Consider the following 18324-nt stretch of genomic DNA (forward strand, 5'->3'; position numbering starts at 1 on the left):
AGGACATCAAGTTTATTTGGGTACAGTGTCGCATGACCGCGCATTGGCAGTTAAAACATTGCAGTGCCGTATCGCAAAAATGGCCTGGTCATTAAGGGGGTACAACCTTCCGGAGCTGAAGTGGCTAACAATAAAGCTCAGTGATCTTGTGCTGTATTTACAGTGAGGGAAAGTATTCACTGCTTTTCAGGAAAGCTTTGAGTCACCAGTAAGGAAACTCAAGAGCAATCTTCTCTGACTTTGTAGAGGACACTTTTGAATAGGCCACAACCCTGAACCAACTCCAAGGTCTTAGACACAGCTCTAGCAAGGTTTCATTGTACACAACATACACTGCAACATTATGGAGCGGAAACTGTTCATATTTTGCAACAATCCATGTACAGCAGGGGTCTCAAACTGGCGGCCCTCCAGCTGTTGCGGAACTACAAGTCCCATCATGCCTCTGCCTATGCTTGTAACTGTCAGCCTTGCAATGCCTTATGGGAATTTTAGTTCTGCAATGGCTGGAGGGCCACCAGTTTGAGACTCCTGATGTACGGAATATAGTATATCTTACAGATTAAGATTGTGTAGTCATCTAACAGAAGCAAAACTACGACGTGTAGAGATTACTCGAAGAAGTGAAATTCTGGGGGAAACAGACAGTGAAGGAGTTAAATATCAGATTTCACACAAACGTAAAGTGCATTTTAGGAGACAAATGTAGTAAGGTCTTTTAAAAGGATTTTTGTACAATTGTGAAATTGGCAGGAGACTCCCCTGATGCTTAGCTCTTTAAAGCCTGTTGTCTCCAAATTGTTGTTGGGTAGGAGAGATGTTTGGCCTTCGAACCGAGTCTTAATAGAAAACAATTTCTTTAAACTGCATAAACATTCTGCCCAACATATTTTTGCCAAAAACCTTATCAGAGCAATAAAAATAAATCATGCTGGAAATTCAACGCAAACGATGCAGTATGTTCCATGGATGTAAACCTCAGAAACTCCTGTTCTTTTGGCTGAGAACTAGCAAAGTCTGTAAAAATGGTACTTCTGTACAATGCTAAACTAATAAAATAAGACGTGCTAAAAACCTGCACAGCTTAAAGTGGACGGGTGTCTGGCTAGCAGAAAGTGCGAGTGTACCAGCAGCAACCTTTAGTTGACCACATCAAATATAAGGATACGATCTTTCACCTAACATGCCCCTAACCAAGCATCTATGTGACTTCATACAGAGGACAAAGTTAAAGGCATTCATCTTTCTGCTAACAAAACAGAAAAACACAGTTCAATCAGATGCAAATCAGCAAATCTGGAGTACATCAAATTTGTCTTTTTGAGGCATTAGTAAAAGAAGCCTAAAAAATCTACTGCACCTACCCACAGATAGGTTGACTGAACATGAAGGCATGATCCAATCCTCATCACACAACGTGTCCATAAATATAAATGTGGGAGAATCTGGCCCAGAAATGCTACTAATGCTGGTTTATGTGGGGGAAAACCTAGAGTCATTTGACAAAGTGTTCAAACCTGACGACGGCTTTCTTCTCAGTGAATGATTAGCTCAGGTCAGTCTCCAGCAACCTGCAGATCTGGTGCTACTGTTCATTAAAAGGCTCTATTAAGGGCACTATCAGGGCTTTACTAAGTGCCAACACTGAAGCTTATTTACTAAAGAAATGGAGAACCCTTAGAGCTCTTTCACACAATCCGTCCGTCGGACGGACTCCGTTAATCTCAGCGGGGGATCGAGCCGCCGATCCCCCGCTGAGCAGGAGGATGACAGCTGTTCTCCGCACTGTGTGTGGAGACACAGCTGTCAGGTCCCCATACATCTCTATGGGGGAATTGGATGGGAACGGACCGTTGGTCCGTTCTCATCTGATCCCATCCGATCCGCTGGACGGATGGAAAATAGGGTTTCCATCCGTCCAGATTTGACGGATCGGATTGGATGTCAGCGGACATGTCTCCGCTGACATCCGATGCCCCATAGGGATGCATGGGGGGACCGTTCAGATCCGCCAAAAAAACGGACAGGCGGATCTGAACGGTCCGCCTGTGTGAAAGTGGCCTTACTGGACAAAATTTTGAATATTCACTCCAATTATCTAATCATGAAAAGCACCTGTAGATGATTGCGTATTTAAAAGTGATCAGGAATTTGCTATTCACAAGACTGAATAAAATATTCACAATTTTCTCAAAAAAGATTCTCAACTCAAGTCAAAAGCTTACACATTTTTCTCTTAGAATATGCAGCTTGAACTATCATTTAAAATGCATGACTAGAGTGTTTTATTTAGGAAAATTACCCAAATATCTGTGATCGGGTTAGGCAGAAAACTGCTTCTGACTATGGGAGTACAATACATGTGACATCAAATGGCAAAGGGGAATATAACTGCATTGTTAAGGGGTAACAAAAAGAAGCCCTTCGTTATCCATCCCAGAAAACCACCCCTCCACCAAACCCCCCCACCATCCCCATTTGTTCATTTCCTCGAGTCTAATTTGTTTTTGGTAAAAATGTGAGAAACTGCAGGAAATGGGGATTTAACTCAAAATTAGATGTAATTTGAGACAAGCCCAATCAATGTTTTCAGGCAGTAGGGGAAGACTGCTCGTGGATTATATGTTTTGTAGGGTTCAGCACTAGAGATGGGCTCAGACGCGTTCGGGATCCTAGTCCCAACCCACCTGCCCGATCGCACCAGGAAGCCGACACTGCACACAGCTAATCACAGGCAGTGAGACACTTCCCGGACTTTGCAGCTGCGGACCAGGAAATGTCTCACTGCCTGTGATTAGCGCTGTGCTGTGTCGGCTTCCTGGTGGGATCGGGCAGGTGGGTTGGGACTAGCAGTTCCTGAACACACCTGAGCTCATCTCTGTTCAGCACAAAGGATTGACATCTAAAACAACATTCTTTATGTATGCAGATATGTATCTGGTGAGATAGATATATATCTATTGTGAAAGTGTAACAAATCTTCATAACAGTGGGCAGCTAACCTGGCCAAACAGATATTCTGCATACAGAAATAACAGATAAAAATAAGATTTATAAATTATATAATTCTAATATATCATATGTTTAATGTTTTTTTTTTCTTTTTTCCGAAGTAGTAAGTTGACTGAGTAAATGTACATTTAGAGCTGACATTTGACAGTAGCTAATCTTTTTTTGATTGTATGAATCATCTGGCTGGAACTAAGTTTACAGTGACAGAATACATGGCCATCAGAGTACGTCAGCTTGAGGGTAAAAGGTAAGGTTTATTCCATTCTCCAAAATGTATAAGTAAGACATCACCCTAGAACTTATACTAGGTTGGTCTTCTTGCTATTGATAATACTACAGGATCTTACTCGTCCAGCTGGATAGAATATTTATTGTGTTTTACATACAGGGCTGTTGCACAAGTAATACGATAACATAGCTGGTGGGGGGGAACTAAAGCCAACTGGACCCTGGTATGAAAGCAAGTTTGTGGTTTTGCCAACCACTATTCGTCCATGCATGAATTCTAAATCAAGCACTTTGAGAGATTGATGATCTCATGCTTAAGCTGCATGAAAGATGCCAAACATCACTAGTTGAGGAAACACCTCATTATATCTTACATTTACTTTGCATTCTTTATTTTGTCCAAATTGAAAAGCATTCCAAGTCATAAAGTGATGGTTTTGACTGACTGCAAGGAGATGGAATCGCAAATGCCCTAATCATTGGATGCCCCCTATCCACAATAAACGGCATGGACAGAGTTTCTCCCCTGCCGAACAGTGACTGAATCTGATTAGTTGCAGTTATTGTTTGGTCAATAACTTTCTGCCCGGCTCCTTTGATTTTCAGATCAAAGTTTGTCAAGCCTGGCGGTGCCGACAGGGCCAAACATGGCTTGAATTCAAGCCATGTGTGACCAGCATAAGATGCAAGACTTCAGCTGACTGACACTGCTCAGACAAGTCATATAAGGCTGAATGAAGGAAACAAAACCTTTTATTAGAAAGTCTGTACAATTTTATTAATGACTTCATATTTAAAATTCTTGCATTAACTCATATGCGAATAGTTTTCATACTGGTCATTAACCACTTCCCGCAAACTGACGTACCCGAACGTCGGCTTGAAGAAGTGGTTGTACCGGGGTGATGTCTGCAGCTAGAGACATCCCCCCGGTACCATTTTTTTGGGCCAGCGATCAGCTTTCTGGAGATAACAACCGATGCGGCTCAGCAGCCGCTCCGCTGTTATCCCAGCGATCAGGAGGGGACGTCCCCCTCCCTTCCTGCCGCCTTCTGCTGCTCTGCCCCAGTCTCCCGTCTTACTGGGAGACCCGAGCAACCAGCTGGCTGGTCAGAGTCCAGAACTTAGCTGGATTCGGCTTTAATCAGGTCTCCGATCATGTACCCCGGATACACTGTCACAATGTCACTTCCGGTTTACTATGTTGCCAATTTAAAAAAAGCGGTCAGTAATCAAAAATGCAGATTTTGGCGTTTTGAATACTTTGAAGTGCAGTGGAGGTGTCTGGGGTCTTTTAGACCCCAAATCCCTTCATAAAGAGTACCATCACTGCTTATTACTGTCACAAGGGATGTTTACATTCCTTGTGACAGCAATAAAAGTAATCAGATTTTTTTTTTGAAACTGTTAAAAATAAAATAAACCGAAAAAACGTTGTTTTAAAGCGCTTCTGTTCCCGCGAGCTCGCGCACCAAAGAAAACGCATACGTAAGTCGAGCTCGCAAATGTAAACAGTGTTCAAATCACACATGTGAGATATCGCCGCGATCGTTGGAGCAAGAGCAATAATTCTAGAAAAAAAAAACGACTCTGACTCTAAATTGGTAACCGTTAACATTTTTTTAAGGGGCGCCTATGTTTAGGTACCGTAGTTTGTCGCTAGTCCACGAGTGTGTGCAATTTTAAACCGTAACATGTTAGGTATCTATTTACTTAGCATGACATCATCTTTCAGAATATACAAAAAATTGGGCTAACTTTACCGTTTCGTTTTTAAACTCAGTGAAGTGTATTTTTTCCAAAACATTTGCATTTAAAAGACCACTGCGCAAATACCACGTGACAAAAAATATTGCAACGACCGCCATTTTATTCTACAGAGTCTTTACTATATATATATATATATATATATATATATATATATATATATATATATATATACTGTATATATATATATATATATATATATATATATATATATATACTGTATATATATATATATATATATAATGTTTGGGGTTCTAAGTATTTTCTAGCAAAAAATACTGATTTTAACATCTTTTCATTTTCACCAAACAACTTTTCAAACTCTGTCAGAAATAGGCGGCTTGGTCCTTAAGTGGTTAATAACGTCTTGTTGCCATCAGTCTACAATTGATTGCACTTTGAAATCTGCAGTAACTACCTAAGCCAATAGATACAAAAGGGCAATTTTCCAAACTGAATACAAGTAAGAGATCACTATTCCTCCGCTGAATTGTAGGAGATGTTAACACTGCTACGCAACAATGGACACCTAATATATCAACACAGCACAAGTGTCCAATACAGACAAGACATAAAGCCTACAACTTTCACAATCTGCAGAAAATACATGTGTGATAGCTATTCAGGATAGTTTGGTACAGCCAAGGTTAACAAAAAGCTGGTCTGTAAATAATTTGCTTTTATAGAAAAATGGTATAATGTCTTCTCTACGACCCAAAGAAAATGATTAAAGGGAGGGATGGGTTTTATATTATTGTTATTATTTGGCACAAGAGGCAATGCTGGTGAGCCATTGTCTGAAGTCATTGGAAAAATAGCAAGCAGTGAGGGATTTTGTTTTTCATTATTTTTCCCCAAAGATGACGCAGGGAAGTTAAGGATATGATTGTCTTCAAACACAAGAGAAATGTTTGCCTTTTACTTTGCACTTGACTCTACAGCACTCAGACAAATGCTTTAAAACAGACAAGACATGCAGGTTCCCACGGGTCCCTGTTAAATTTGAACTAGGTTTATACCCTCAAGGTATTGGCTACACCCCAGACATTGGACTGTTATGCAGTGATATCATCTCCACTATCTAAGATTGTTGTATCTTGGCCAGCCCTGAGCAATAAAAAGGTGGCAAATAAAGGCTTGTACTCAGATCAGTCACACTATCCTTTTGAGATATAAAAAGACAACAGGGGGACATTTATCGTTTTAGCAAAACTGATTTACAAATAGAACCATTATCATAACACAATACTACATTGCATTATAAGTGAGTTTATAGTGGTTTGAGCATATGTTCTTTGTGTGGTCAGTATTACAAAATACAAAATTATCTTTCATTTTTGTCAAATAGATATTAAACATTGCATATTAAAGGAAAACTACGGCCTTCCATTACAAAAACGTGTGCTGCAACACTAAATTGTAAGTTGTCACCCTCATGCAGTCTGTGCCTGTTTGCACTACAGTGGGATGAAGTGAAGCTGCAAGGGGAATGACATTGCCACTGATGTCAACAAGCCTGTAACTTGTCAATCAGCACCTGGCCACAAAGTGCGACCTGTGCGACAAAGGACTAATCCGAATGATAGGTTAAGGAAACTTATTTTTTACTTTGTGGCTTTTGCATTACACAGTAAATGTATCTGGGACCTGTTTAGACTATCGTACAGGATGTACTTTAACCGCTTAAGGACTGTCCCACATACATATACTGCAGCAGGGCAGCCCTTAAGCGCAAAATCTTGTACCTGTACGTGATTTTTTGCCTTGGCTCTGGAGTGTGTGCGTACGCCGCCGGAGCCCCGCTCACACTGTGGTTGGACACAGTGGGAGCCAATCAGCGAGTCTGGCAGACCCAATGTCTGCTGGACACCTGGCGATAGTTCAGAGAGGGGCAGAATGGCGGCCTGCCTATGTGAACAAGGCAGATCGCCGTTCTGCCAGTAAGGAAGACAGAGATCTTGTGTTTTTGCCAAGCAGGAACAAGGATCTCTATCTTCCTTCAGTTAAACCATCACCCAAACAGTAACAAAGCACTCCCAGGGAACATATTTAACTCTTTGATCGCCCCTGTTAACCCCTTCTCTGCCAGTGTCATTAGTACAGTGACAGTGCATTTTTTGTTAGCACTTATCACTGTATTAGTGTCACTGTTCTCCAAAAAGTGTCAGTTAGGTGCCTGATTTGTTTGTTTTTTCAAAATTGTCTGTCTTTTTTTGTTGATCACGCAAAAAATAAAAACCACAGATGTCATCAAATACCACCGAAAAAAAAAAAAAAAGATCTATTTGTTAGGAAAAAAAGGACATCAATTTTACTTGGGATAAGTGTCGCACGACTGCACCATTGTCATTTAAGGAACGCAATGCAGTATCGCAAAAGTTTGCCTGGTCAGGAAGGGGGCGAACCTTCTGGAGGTTATGCAGTTATGTATCTAGCTAGCACAGCAGAGCACAATATTTTGCAGTTCTGTATCTAGCTAGCAAACAGAGCTCTAGTCTACTTTCCACATATTTCCTTTTTTTGTTTGACAAAAAGATGCTGCAACGCAAGCTGCTTTGCTGCAACATCATTTTAGCTAACCTATAGTACTCTGGATAGTAATGTTGTTCAGTCACTAGCATAACCACTTTAGCTAAACTCTTCCAAAACCTGGGATTCAGTATCACCCCTTCCTCATTAGGGAACCTGAGATCTGTGGTATTCCCGGAAAAATGGCAACATGTTGTGACATTGTGTGTTTGCATAAACCGCTTACGCTTGACCCTTATGATTGCCAAAGACATGTCTAACCCATCATGGCAATCAAAGAGATAGAACATGCTGGTGGGTGAAATTGCAGCCTTGAGCTTTTTTCCTTCCTTTTTTAACCACTTTACGACCGCCCACCGTACATATACTGCAGCAGGGCGGCCGCTACGCACTGGATCACGTACCTAGTAAGTGATCCGCGTGCCATGGTAGAGAGCGTGCTTGTGTCGCCCCGGCTGTGCAGCGATTGGCTGCAGCATTAACTAATTAGCAGGTGCCAACCGCTGGTTGGTTGTTGGCACCAGGCTTATCAGCTTCGGTAATTACAGATGAGAGCCCTGTGTATGTAAACAAAAACACAGCTCTCTTCTGACAGCAGCAAAGTGCTGCTTTTTCTCCCTGCAAAACAGGAAGTAAAAAACAGCACATTGCTTAGTCAAAACAGCACGCAACACACCCAGTAACACATATTGGGCACACATTTAACCCCTTGATCGCCCTAGATGTTAATCCCTTCCCTGACAGTGTCATTAGTGACTGTGCATTATTTTAGCACTGATCACTGTATTAGTGTCACTGGTTCCAAAAAAAAGTGTCAGTTAGTGTCTGATTGTTCGCTGCAATATCACAGTCCTCCTATAAGTTGCTGATCTCAGCCATTACTAGTAAAATAAAAATATCCTATTGTTTGTAGATGCTATAACCAATCAATTATTATTATTGGGATTTTTTTTATCAAAAATATGTAGCATAATACAATTTGATGAAGAAAATATATTTTTTTCCCTTTTTTTATTGGATGTGTTTTCCAGAAGAACGTGAAAAATGTTGTTTTTTTTTTTTACAATATTTTGTATTTTTTTGTTTGCTCCTTGAAGAAGGGACCAAATACTGCAGCATGAAAAGAAATTTCTATTTGTGGGAAAAAAAAAGAACATAAATTTTATTTGGGTACAGTGTTGCACGACCACGCAATTGTCAGTTAAAGTAACGCAGTGCCATATCGCAAAAAAATGGCCTTGTCATAAAGAGTGGTAAATCTTCCGGAGCTGAAGTAGTTAGTTAAAGTTAGCCTGGTTGCTCTGCTGTGGTTTGTTGAAGTGAATTGGGAATCCATTGTGGAACAAGGCATGGCAAGTCAGAAATGAGGAACGCCCCAATGGACATGTGTAAATATATGCAGACCTAAGAAGCGCAAGTAATTTGCACTAGATCTGACAACACAGCAGTGAGTGAAACCCTCTTGGTCAGGGGGCATGTCTATGATTGTCAGTGGGTTTTGAGGGAGCACCTTTATTAGTCATCATCCAGGGTCAACATCTATTTCCTAGACTGTGATGCTAGCCAAGGGAGGACACAACTGCCATAAAATGTGATCTGATTTTCATCTAAGTTACAGGAGAAATCTGATCACTGGAAGACAGGCAGGCCAGAAAAATGACCATGCTGAGATAGATGTGCTCTCATGCCTAGTATGGTCAGTCTGAAATAGAAAAGCAGGGGGACTGGCAGGATCACCAGGTATTTCACACAAAAGGAGGCAATACAAGGGGAACAGGATATTTTTAATACAAGTACATGCTACAACAATCATATTAGGAATATGAAATGTTGGCTAACATATTCTTTGAGTATGTTCAATAAAGATATAAGAAATAGGAATTGCTTGTGTGTTATCAGCTTAAGCCCATTGTGTTTGTCTATTGTTGTGAGGATCAGATCACATTTTATGTCAAATTACTGCAGAAAATCAATTAATCTCAAGGGGTTCACAGAATTATAATAATACAATAGCAAGAACAACGATCTAAAAATAGTGAATTACAGAAAAAAAAAAAGGTGCACAATACCTGTAACAACAATTTTACATAGGACACTGGATAATTGGCAGACAGGTAGCTTGTGCCCTGTAAGCTATACTGTCAATCAGAACCCCTCTGTTGTGCCACTTCTATGTATTAATAAAAAGGTTTTGGTTAACTATAGCAATAAAATTAATATAGATGGTTTATTTGTAAGACACTACCTCTGTTGGGCCAGCATACATCATAGGAGACGGAAAAATGGCAACTACTGTGGTCTCTGGATTAAGCACACGTTCTTCAAGCACAGCAGCATGTTGCTTCATGCGCCACATCAAGGGAACATCATCATCCTTGGTCCAGCCTCCCAGTGGGTGAAGTAAAAGAACAGGGCGCCTATAACCTCTTTCAAGTAACTGCCTGTGTGTGTCCTGCATCAGTAATGCATGTCCATTGTGAACAGGATTTCGCAGCTGGAAGGCAAAGACTGCATCTGAAAAAAAAAAAAAAAAAAAAACGAACAAACATTCAGGCAGGGCAATAAAAATCTTTAGATATATAACACAATAGATTACTTAGAAGAGCATAGTTTATTGTAAGTTAAGTACATATTTTGAGTGACACAGTACTGATCTTAAAATATTTGTGACCGTCACATGATTAAGCTGGCCGTACACTATGCAAAAACTCACTACCAAGGGTGACCGTCAGCCGCTTCCCTGATGTACTTTGAGTGACAGATCGAAGGAGTTAGGTGGAAAGCTAGACGGCAGCTACATCCTAATCACATTAATTCATGTACTCCGGCAATAGGCACAGTGGAAGATTTGTCAATCCGCGTTGTATAGAGTGGATGGAGAAATCTGTTAAGATTTCTTTTTGTTCAGCACGCAGATTAACAAAAAAAAAAAAAAATCTAAAGCCTAATACACAACAATAGTGTTTTTTTCGTTCAACCCAGCAGGGCTAAACGAAAAAAAAAAAAAACCTGACAGAGCAGGAGGAGCCGTTGTACTAACTATCCGACGTTAGTACAGCATCCCTCCTGCCAGAACACACTTGGTCAGGGCTCTCAGCCATTGGCTGAGAACGCTGATCAGGAGTTGATCGGCAGACCTTTTTCGGCCATGCCCCTTTGAAAGAAGACTGGCTTCTGTCGGACCGACTGCTGTGCACACTGGCTAGGTGTCAGTCGCTTTCTCTTGAACCGGCCCATGCTGCCTGACATTCGACCCCTGTGTACTAGGCTTAAGTATATGACCAGATTTACATTCTTCAGGCCAAACAGCTTAACAGCTGTTAGGATAAGACAGCAGTCACACAGGTTGTGCATTGGTTCCTGTAAGGCAGATCACTTATGAGCTGGCCATACATTAATTCCCTATCCGCACACTTGATGTTGATTAGGGAATTACTTTTGCTGTGCTATTGTGCTCCGACGATGGGGAGACTTCCCTGGCATCAGAATACAATGCTCAGTGCTGTCGGCTGGTTGTACAGATGTCGATCAGTAGACTGACTTCTGTACAACCAGCCTGCCCATACATGGATCGAAGTTTGGCTGGTCCCTGCTGAACAAGATAATCTTTTATATTTTTCTCCTAAAAATTATTAAAAACAATGTATAAAGAAAGTTAAATACTTCTAGTACTGGACAGAGAGGAGCATTAGAAATGATGGCCCTATCCTTGTGGGTATAAGTCACTCATTTAAATATTGCTGACTCCAAACTAATATCTGTGAATTAATATCAGCTTGCAATAGATAAATTACTATGTATATGCAAAAAACTATTGTACACTTTTATATGTGTACTAAACATTAAGATTAGACAGTTATGAGATTAAATAAGGACCACAGTTAAAACAACGTCTTTTAAACTGTTCATGTGAACATAAACAAAAGAATCAAAAGTTAGGTTTTTTTTTTCAGGCTTTATACCCTTTATCTTTAGTGGTGATCCTGCCAATAACAAACTTCCTATTCTTGGGTAATACTTAGTCACCATACTGTATTAATGGAAAAGCAGCGTGGTCACCTAAGGGCAGAACTACAGAAACATCCTCTCTTCTTTTTAACATAATTTTGTAGTTCACAGACTGATCTAGGAACAATGTGACTGATCAGAGTGCAGCACAGAAATTGAGCAGAGGAAGTCATCAGGTCATAAGGTTCCTGGAAGCAGTTTATGTTCCTTCTAAACATGAAAAATAACATATGTATTGGTGTATCAATACAGTTTCTTGTAAAGCTTGCCTTGCATTTAAACACTAAGACAGTTTTGTATAAAGTACTTGGTGATTCTGGCAGTTCCTCTTTTACTCCTTAAAAACTGACAACGCCAATTAAAGAAGCAGATGTGTACTAGTGTGGTCAGTTTGCATATTTGACATTCTGATTGGAGCTAACGAACGTGTGCCTGTAGTTTGGTAGTCCGCTCTACTGCCTCGCCTCTTCCCTAGCCCTTCTCTATTGATTGACAGCAGGAGATTTGCTGTCAAACTCCAGCTGTTCATTTTGAGTATAGAGCAATGTACTGAATTTAACAGAAAAAAAAGCACCCCCATCCCATTATTCCTTTTCAATTTTCAAAAATGTTACTGCCAAACGAATGCATAATCCGCAAAAATAGTTGTATATGCACTCAAGCAGCCAAGTGACACTTTAGTTTTTCACAGCAAAATCAGCAGCAGTGGGTATGAGAAGCCCATTAGATTACTTTGCAGGAAACCAAATACATTCTGGCACACAGACAAGAAAGTGTTAAAAAATATATACATAAAGTAAAATATGGCAGGTGCCTTTTTAAGTTAATTCCACAAACTGGTCCTGCAGTGGCCGTCACAAGCACAAAGTCCTATATTAGTTGAAGCTTACACCAAAAAACAAAAATGACTAACATACTAAAGCCAAAGAGCTTCAGGCACTCCTGAGCAGGAAAATCCTCTTCATAGCTGTAGAGCATCCAATTCTTCACCCTGGAGTATGCTCCTCACTATGCTGCAAAGTATTATTTAGTCATGCAACTGGGTGCCAAACTGCAATTCACTGAGAAAATAGGGTGGATTATTTACTCATGTGAAACACTTTGATATTTCATGGTTCTTGTCCAGAAGACATGAGAAAAGTATGTTTCTTCGCACTATAGTTTTGATTCTGGGCCAGTTTTGAAATAGCAGCAGTACAAATCGTTTTGTGATGATTTAGAGGTAATTGGAAAATTCAATACAATAAATATGTTCTATTTTGTTTGTTACTGCAAATTCCAAACATCATGCCAGATAGGCAATTACTGTCCCTCTTGGTGAAAGGAAAAATAAACTCACAAAAGGCGCATTCCAATTATGTTTAATTCGGGTTTCTTCCACAGACATCAGATATTTCAGCCTGGTTCTGTCTACCGGCCACATGAAGTGTGAATAACCCATGCCTATTAGTGTACAAACTTGCAGCCTTATTCAATAAAAGGTTATTATAGTTGACCTAACGTGAAAAGATGATATGAGGTCCACACCCTCTTCAGGATGCTGCTATGTGATATCCTGCATATTGCCTTCTTGGCATCATGAACAAGGTGCCACTCTCAAGTCTTTTTGACTGTAGATTTGCTTAATAGAATGGGGATTTGTAAGAACCTGAATCTCCACTTTTAACCCCTTGTCAACCACATAATACATATGTGGTAGCAGGGAGTATGGGCATTAATGCCAACATGCCATATCGCAGACAGCTTCTGGTTTGCGTGATCAGGAACCACTTGGAAGGGCTCTCCATCTTGTCAACACTGAGATTGAGTGATCTTGATATTAAGAAGCTTTCACTGCCTCCGGAGTTCGTAATCAGGCTACCAGGAGGCAACGGGAAGGGGTAAACCATTATTACCAACCTTACCCCTGAAGGATGGCTGTTTACCCTGTTCTTTGTTAGCTGTTTTATAAATATATTTTTTTCATACAGGATGCACCTATTGAACAGGATTTAAAGAGCATTTGGGGTTGTCTAATGAGTGAGCACAACAGAAACTGTCTTCTTTTTCAGACTATCTAGATCTCTGATTGAAACTTAAATTGCCCTATCTGAACAGAGCAGGTAGGGTGGGAGATGGATTACCCAAAAACATGATACATCTAAACAAATGGATAGGAGTCTAGATCTATGTCATTTGGCTAGAAATGGAGGCACAAAATATTTATATGCAATATGTCCTACTTCCCTAAATGTAAAAACATTTATCATATAATTTTTTTAAACCTGACAATATTATATAAAAATATATATAAAACACGAAGTTATGTGTTTGAGTTATTTTCTTCTCAAAAAAAGTACAGTAGGGTCAGTATGTAGCTATATCCTTATGTAAAGGATATCCTATTTTTTGCCTAAGCCCAAAGCACTGTTGGCCTGTTGGTCTCATAATCCTGACAGCAACTTGAATGCCTGCTGTCAGTTCAGAGCTGAAATTATAGTACATTTTGCCTAGAGATGGGCTTTAAGTACCAACCCTCCAGGCGCTTAGACCTTCTACTGGCAAATGCCCGGTCCCCTACTTGCCCATTAGGGTTCTGGTACGAGAGTTGACTAACCAATCGACCTTTATACTTGGCCAGACGCTGATGCCCTTAGGTGCAGCTTGAGCCTGAGATCCAAGTGGTTCTATTGAGATTTGTAGACTAGCACAGGTACTTTGTAAATCAGCACTGTTGTAACTGGAGTGGTTAAGGACAGATTTGCTTTAACTATGCCATCAACTGCAGCTTTACTGGTGTGTAGTATTACTCCAAAGCAGACTTTAACAAACACAGTTGGTACAGCTCTGTCATCTCTCTTGAGCCTTGTTTGGTTTCATCCTGCTCAAGCACTTGCTATAGGTTTTAGTCTAGTCCTACATTAAAACCCAGCCAGCCAGGAAGATAAGACATTATTATTATTATTATACAGGATTTATATAGCGCCAACAGTTTGTGCAGCGCTTTACAACGTAAGGGCAAACAGTACAGTTACAATAAAATTCAAAACAGGAGGAATCAGAAGGCCCTGCTCGTTAGAGCTTACAATCTAAAGGACATCACAAGACCTGTGAATGGTACTCAGACAGTTTATACTGCCAGTTCCAGAGATGGATAAATGAACTGATTTTAGAATCCAGCAAAAAATAATTTGGAATAATAAAATAGCAATGCATAATAAAACATTCAGTTTTTTTTTTTACTCTACTAAAACAAAAGAAAAACTTTTTCACTACAATGAGTACACACTAACTTTTTAATGGGTGGTATAAACGCATACATTTTGTTTCACTTTATATAATTCTGTTATTAGACAAAAAAGTTAAAGCATAAAACCTCTCTGCCAGACATGCTTCTTAGTTTGAATCCATGGCAACAATCCCTAAAACACAACAACACTTTCGTGAGTTATTTCACACTAGACCACGAAAATACTTCATATTTTTTTTTTTTTTATAAAAAGAAGACAAATGCTTTCTTAAAAAATAGTGATCCCATTGATATTACATTTATGAGAGCGCCCAAAATGGTAACATCACAACACAAACCCAATGCATTTACTTATCCTTAAAGCTGAAGTTTAACTTTTTTTTAGCTCTAAAGCTTTAGGCTCCAAGCACACTACGGTTTTTCATAAGCTCGAAAAAAGCTAGATGAAAAATGCTTATAATAGCATTTTTTGCCCTAGCTTCTTTCTAGTAGCATTTTTAGTAGCTTTTAGGAGCATTAGCATTATATTAGCGTTTTTGCAGTACATAAAGGAAAAAAAAAAATGGCTAATAAAAATAAGAAGCAGTCAGGAGCATTTAGAAGCAGTCAGGAGCATTCAGCTTTAGGGCCAGTTCACACCATTGAAATGCAGTCCAGATGCTTTTCTGCATGCACGTTTTTGGTACATTCCAGTGTGTTTTTGATTGGGTCCAGGTCCAGTGCATTTTCCCCCCTCTTTTTTTCTTAACCTTAATTAAGGACGTGTTTTACCGCGTTCCAATACAGTCCAATGCAGAAAAAATGCAGCATTTTCTACTTTTTTTCTGTAATTGAATTGCCCTGGAACTGACTGCACTGGTGTGAACTATGCCATTGAAAACTATATAACCTGCTATCCAATGCGTTTTTGATGCAGAAAAAAAAAACGCACTGGACTGCATGTGATTTGAACAGGCTCCTTTTTTCTGCTGGAAAAACGCTCCAAGAAACTCTACAAAAACATTTTTTTTCTGCTCCTAGATGCTGAAGCTCAAAAAAGGCTAATAGCCTAACATAGTGTGCATGGACATATAGGATAACACTAGTTAGCTTCTAGGAGCAGAAAACAAAATGTGAAAAACAGCTTCTAGGAGCTTAACCACTTGCTACCCGCCCCCCGTCAAATGATGGCGGAGCGGTGAAGCAGTTGTTCTGGGACGCCGTCATATGACGGCGCACCAGAACAGCCTCTCTTGCGCGCCTCCGGGGAATGCGGAGCGGCGATCATGACCGCGCCGTGTCCTAGCAACATGGCTCGGTCACGATCACCGATCCACGTGCCCCCGGAGGCGCGCAAGAGAGGCTGTTCTGGTGCGCCGCCATATGACGGCGTCCCAGAACAATAGCTACACCGCTCCGCCGTCATTTGACGGGGGGCGGGTAGCAAGTGGTTAAGCTCCTAGAAGCTGTTTTTCACTATTTTTCACAATGACATGACTCTTTACCAATCACAGCCGGTCACATGTAAATGAGGAAGTGCCATTATTTGGCTCTCCTCGCCTCACACTGTCAGTGTGTGAGGCAAGTTCCTGAACCATACCAAGCCACTTGCCCTCAAAATGGGAAAGGTGCTTTGGGGTGCCCTGGGCTGTGGTTGTGGTACCCTGGGCTGTGGTTGTGGGGGTCTGCAGGTGGAGAGGCTTATCGGAATCTGGAAGCCCCCTTTAACAAAGGGGGGCCCACAGATCCCGCCCCCCCATGTGCATGGATATCAGGTACATCGTACCCCTACCCCTTCACCCAAAAAGTGTACACAAAAAAAAAATAAAGACAAAAGTCATTTTTTGAAAAGTCCTTTATTAAAAAAATAAAAAATAGTGTCCCCCGATGTAAATCCATCATCACCCGCTGCACCCGAAAAATAGAAAAAAAAAAGAAGCTGCTGCTTCTTAAGACGCCTCCCGCGTAATGAGTGGTTTGAGTTTGACAGCTCTTTTAGAGGAATCCGACGTTACGAGCGCCCCATAATGCACTGCTCCGGTGCAGTGAATAAATTACCGATGTTGTCAGAAGGGGCGGCACCACCGAGGGTGTAACTAGGGGGGGGGTTGGTGTGGACCACCAACCAACCTGCGCTAATGATTGTGAAAATTGTATTAATAAATTAAATATAAATTCATGTGTTTTGTGAAATTGCTTTCAACCTTGTGAGCTGCAACATAAACGTGGTACACGTGGATAAATGCAAAGTATATAAAAGGTACGGCGCTCAACAAAAAATGAATCAAATTATAAAAATTAAATAAAACACAACGTGCTTATTGGTGAACAGTGAGGTGAAATTAGATATGTCAAACTCTGGTGCTCAATTAATAAAGAGTGACAATAAATCAAGTCTCTGGTGCATCAAACAGATAATCCAAATATCGACAGCTGATAGGAAATCTTAAACTTGATAGGAGTGTGTATTCCTTTAAGCCTCCACCTTCACACGTTCACCCAGTGCAAGCAAATCTTACTGCTTACCAGAAATATGGGACCCCTTGATTATAGGGGGGTCACATAAGCGTATTCCTTTCAGCGTTTGATCGGACCAGACCATATAGATCTCACATCAATATATATCCACATATAAGTTGGTACTTGATGTAGAAAAACACTTTCTCAGCAGGGAGAGTGTGTAGCCAAACCATGGGATTAAGTCAAGACCATGACATAAGTGGAGAAAAGAAAGAGGCTCTCATGGCGCAGTATCTCATAATAAATCGTTTTAATGATTTAAAATTGCATGTGAGATCTATATAGTTTGGTCCGATCAAACGCTGAAAGGAATACGCTTATGTGACCCCCTATAATCAAGGGGTCCCATATTTCTGGTAAGCAGTAAGATTTGCTTGCACTGGGTGAACGAGTGAAGGTGGAGGCTTAAAGGAATACACACTCCTATCAAGTTTAGGATTTCCTATCAGCTGTCGATATTTGGATTATCTGTTTGATGGTTTTTTGAGCACCAGAGACTTGGTTTATTTGATTTATTGTCACTCTTTATTAATTGAGCACCAGAGTTTTACATATCTAATTTCACCTCACTGGCCACCGGGTGGTGTCCCCGCCCCTTTCCTATAAAAGAGCTGTCTCAGCTCCCGCAGCTCATTACGCCAATGGCGTCTCAGGAGGCGGGAGCATGTTTTTTTTTTTTTTCATTTTTTTTCTATTTTAAGAGTGCGGCAGCGGGCGAACTTCCCACGAATGGCCCCATTTGTTAGTGTGTTCAAGTCAAACTTGAAGCTCATCCCTACTCTGCAGTAAAGATATCTCCAGGATTCAGCTGCCTGCACAACGTGCAATATCATTCATTACAGGTAAGTTTTTTCACTAAAGCTGTAGGACAAACAAATAAAAAAAAAAAAAAAGGAGGAGCTAAACTTAAGCTTTAAATTCTATTTTAGTAGCAGCACCATCCTCTAAATTAATCAAAATAAAAGGCAAGCCGTGAGCGGGCTAATATTTTTATGTTTATTTTACAACTGGGTATGGTTTTGGCTTTATTCAATAAAAAGTTATTTTCTAAA

At 40.4% G+C, this 18324-nt stretch overlaps 1 protein-coding gene across 1 annotated transcript in view; it reads right to left on the bottom strand.

The window, feature by feature from the left end:
• The window catches only part of PAPSS1 (3'-phosphoadenosine 5'-phosphosulfate synthase 1), a 287717-nt gene that overhangs the window by 32062 nt on the left and 237331 nt on the right, over window positions 1–18324 (bottom strand). Inside the window, exon 10 of the mRNA XM_082242974.1 lies at window positions 9782–10050. Within this exon, the coding sequence (XP_082099100.1) occupies window positions 9782–10050 (269 nt within the window). The remainder of the gene's footprint in view (window positions 1–9781; window positions 10051–18324) is intronic.

The sequence above is a fragment of the Pelophylax lessonae genome, assembly GCF_965119305.1.
Source record: "Pelophylax lessonae genome assembly, chromosome: 1".
Lineage (NCBI taxonomy): Eukaryota > Metazoa > Chordata > Amphibia > Anura > Ranidae > Pelophylax > Pelophylax lessonae.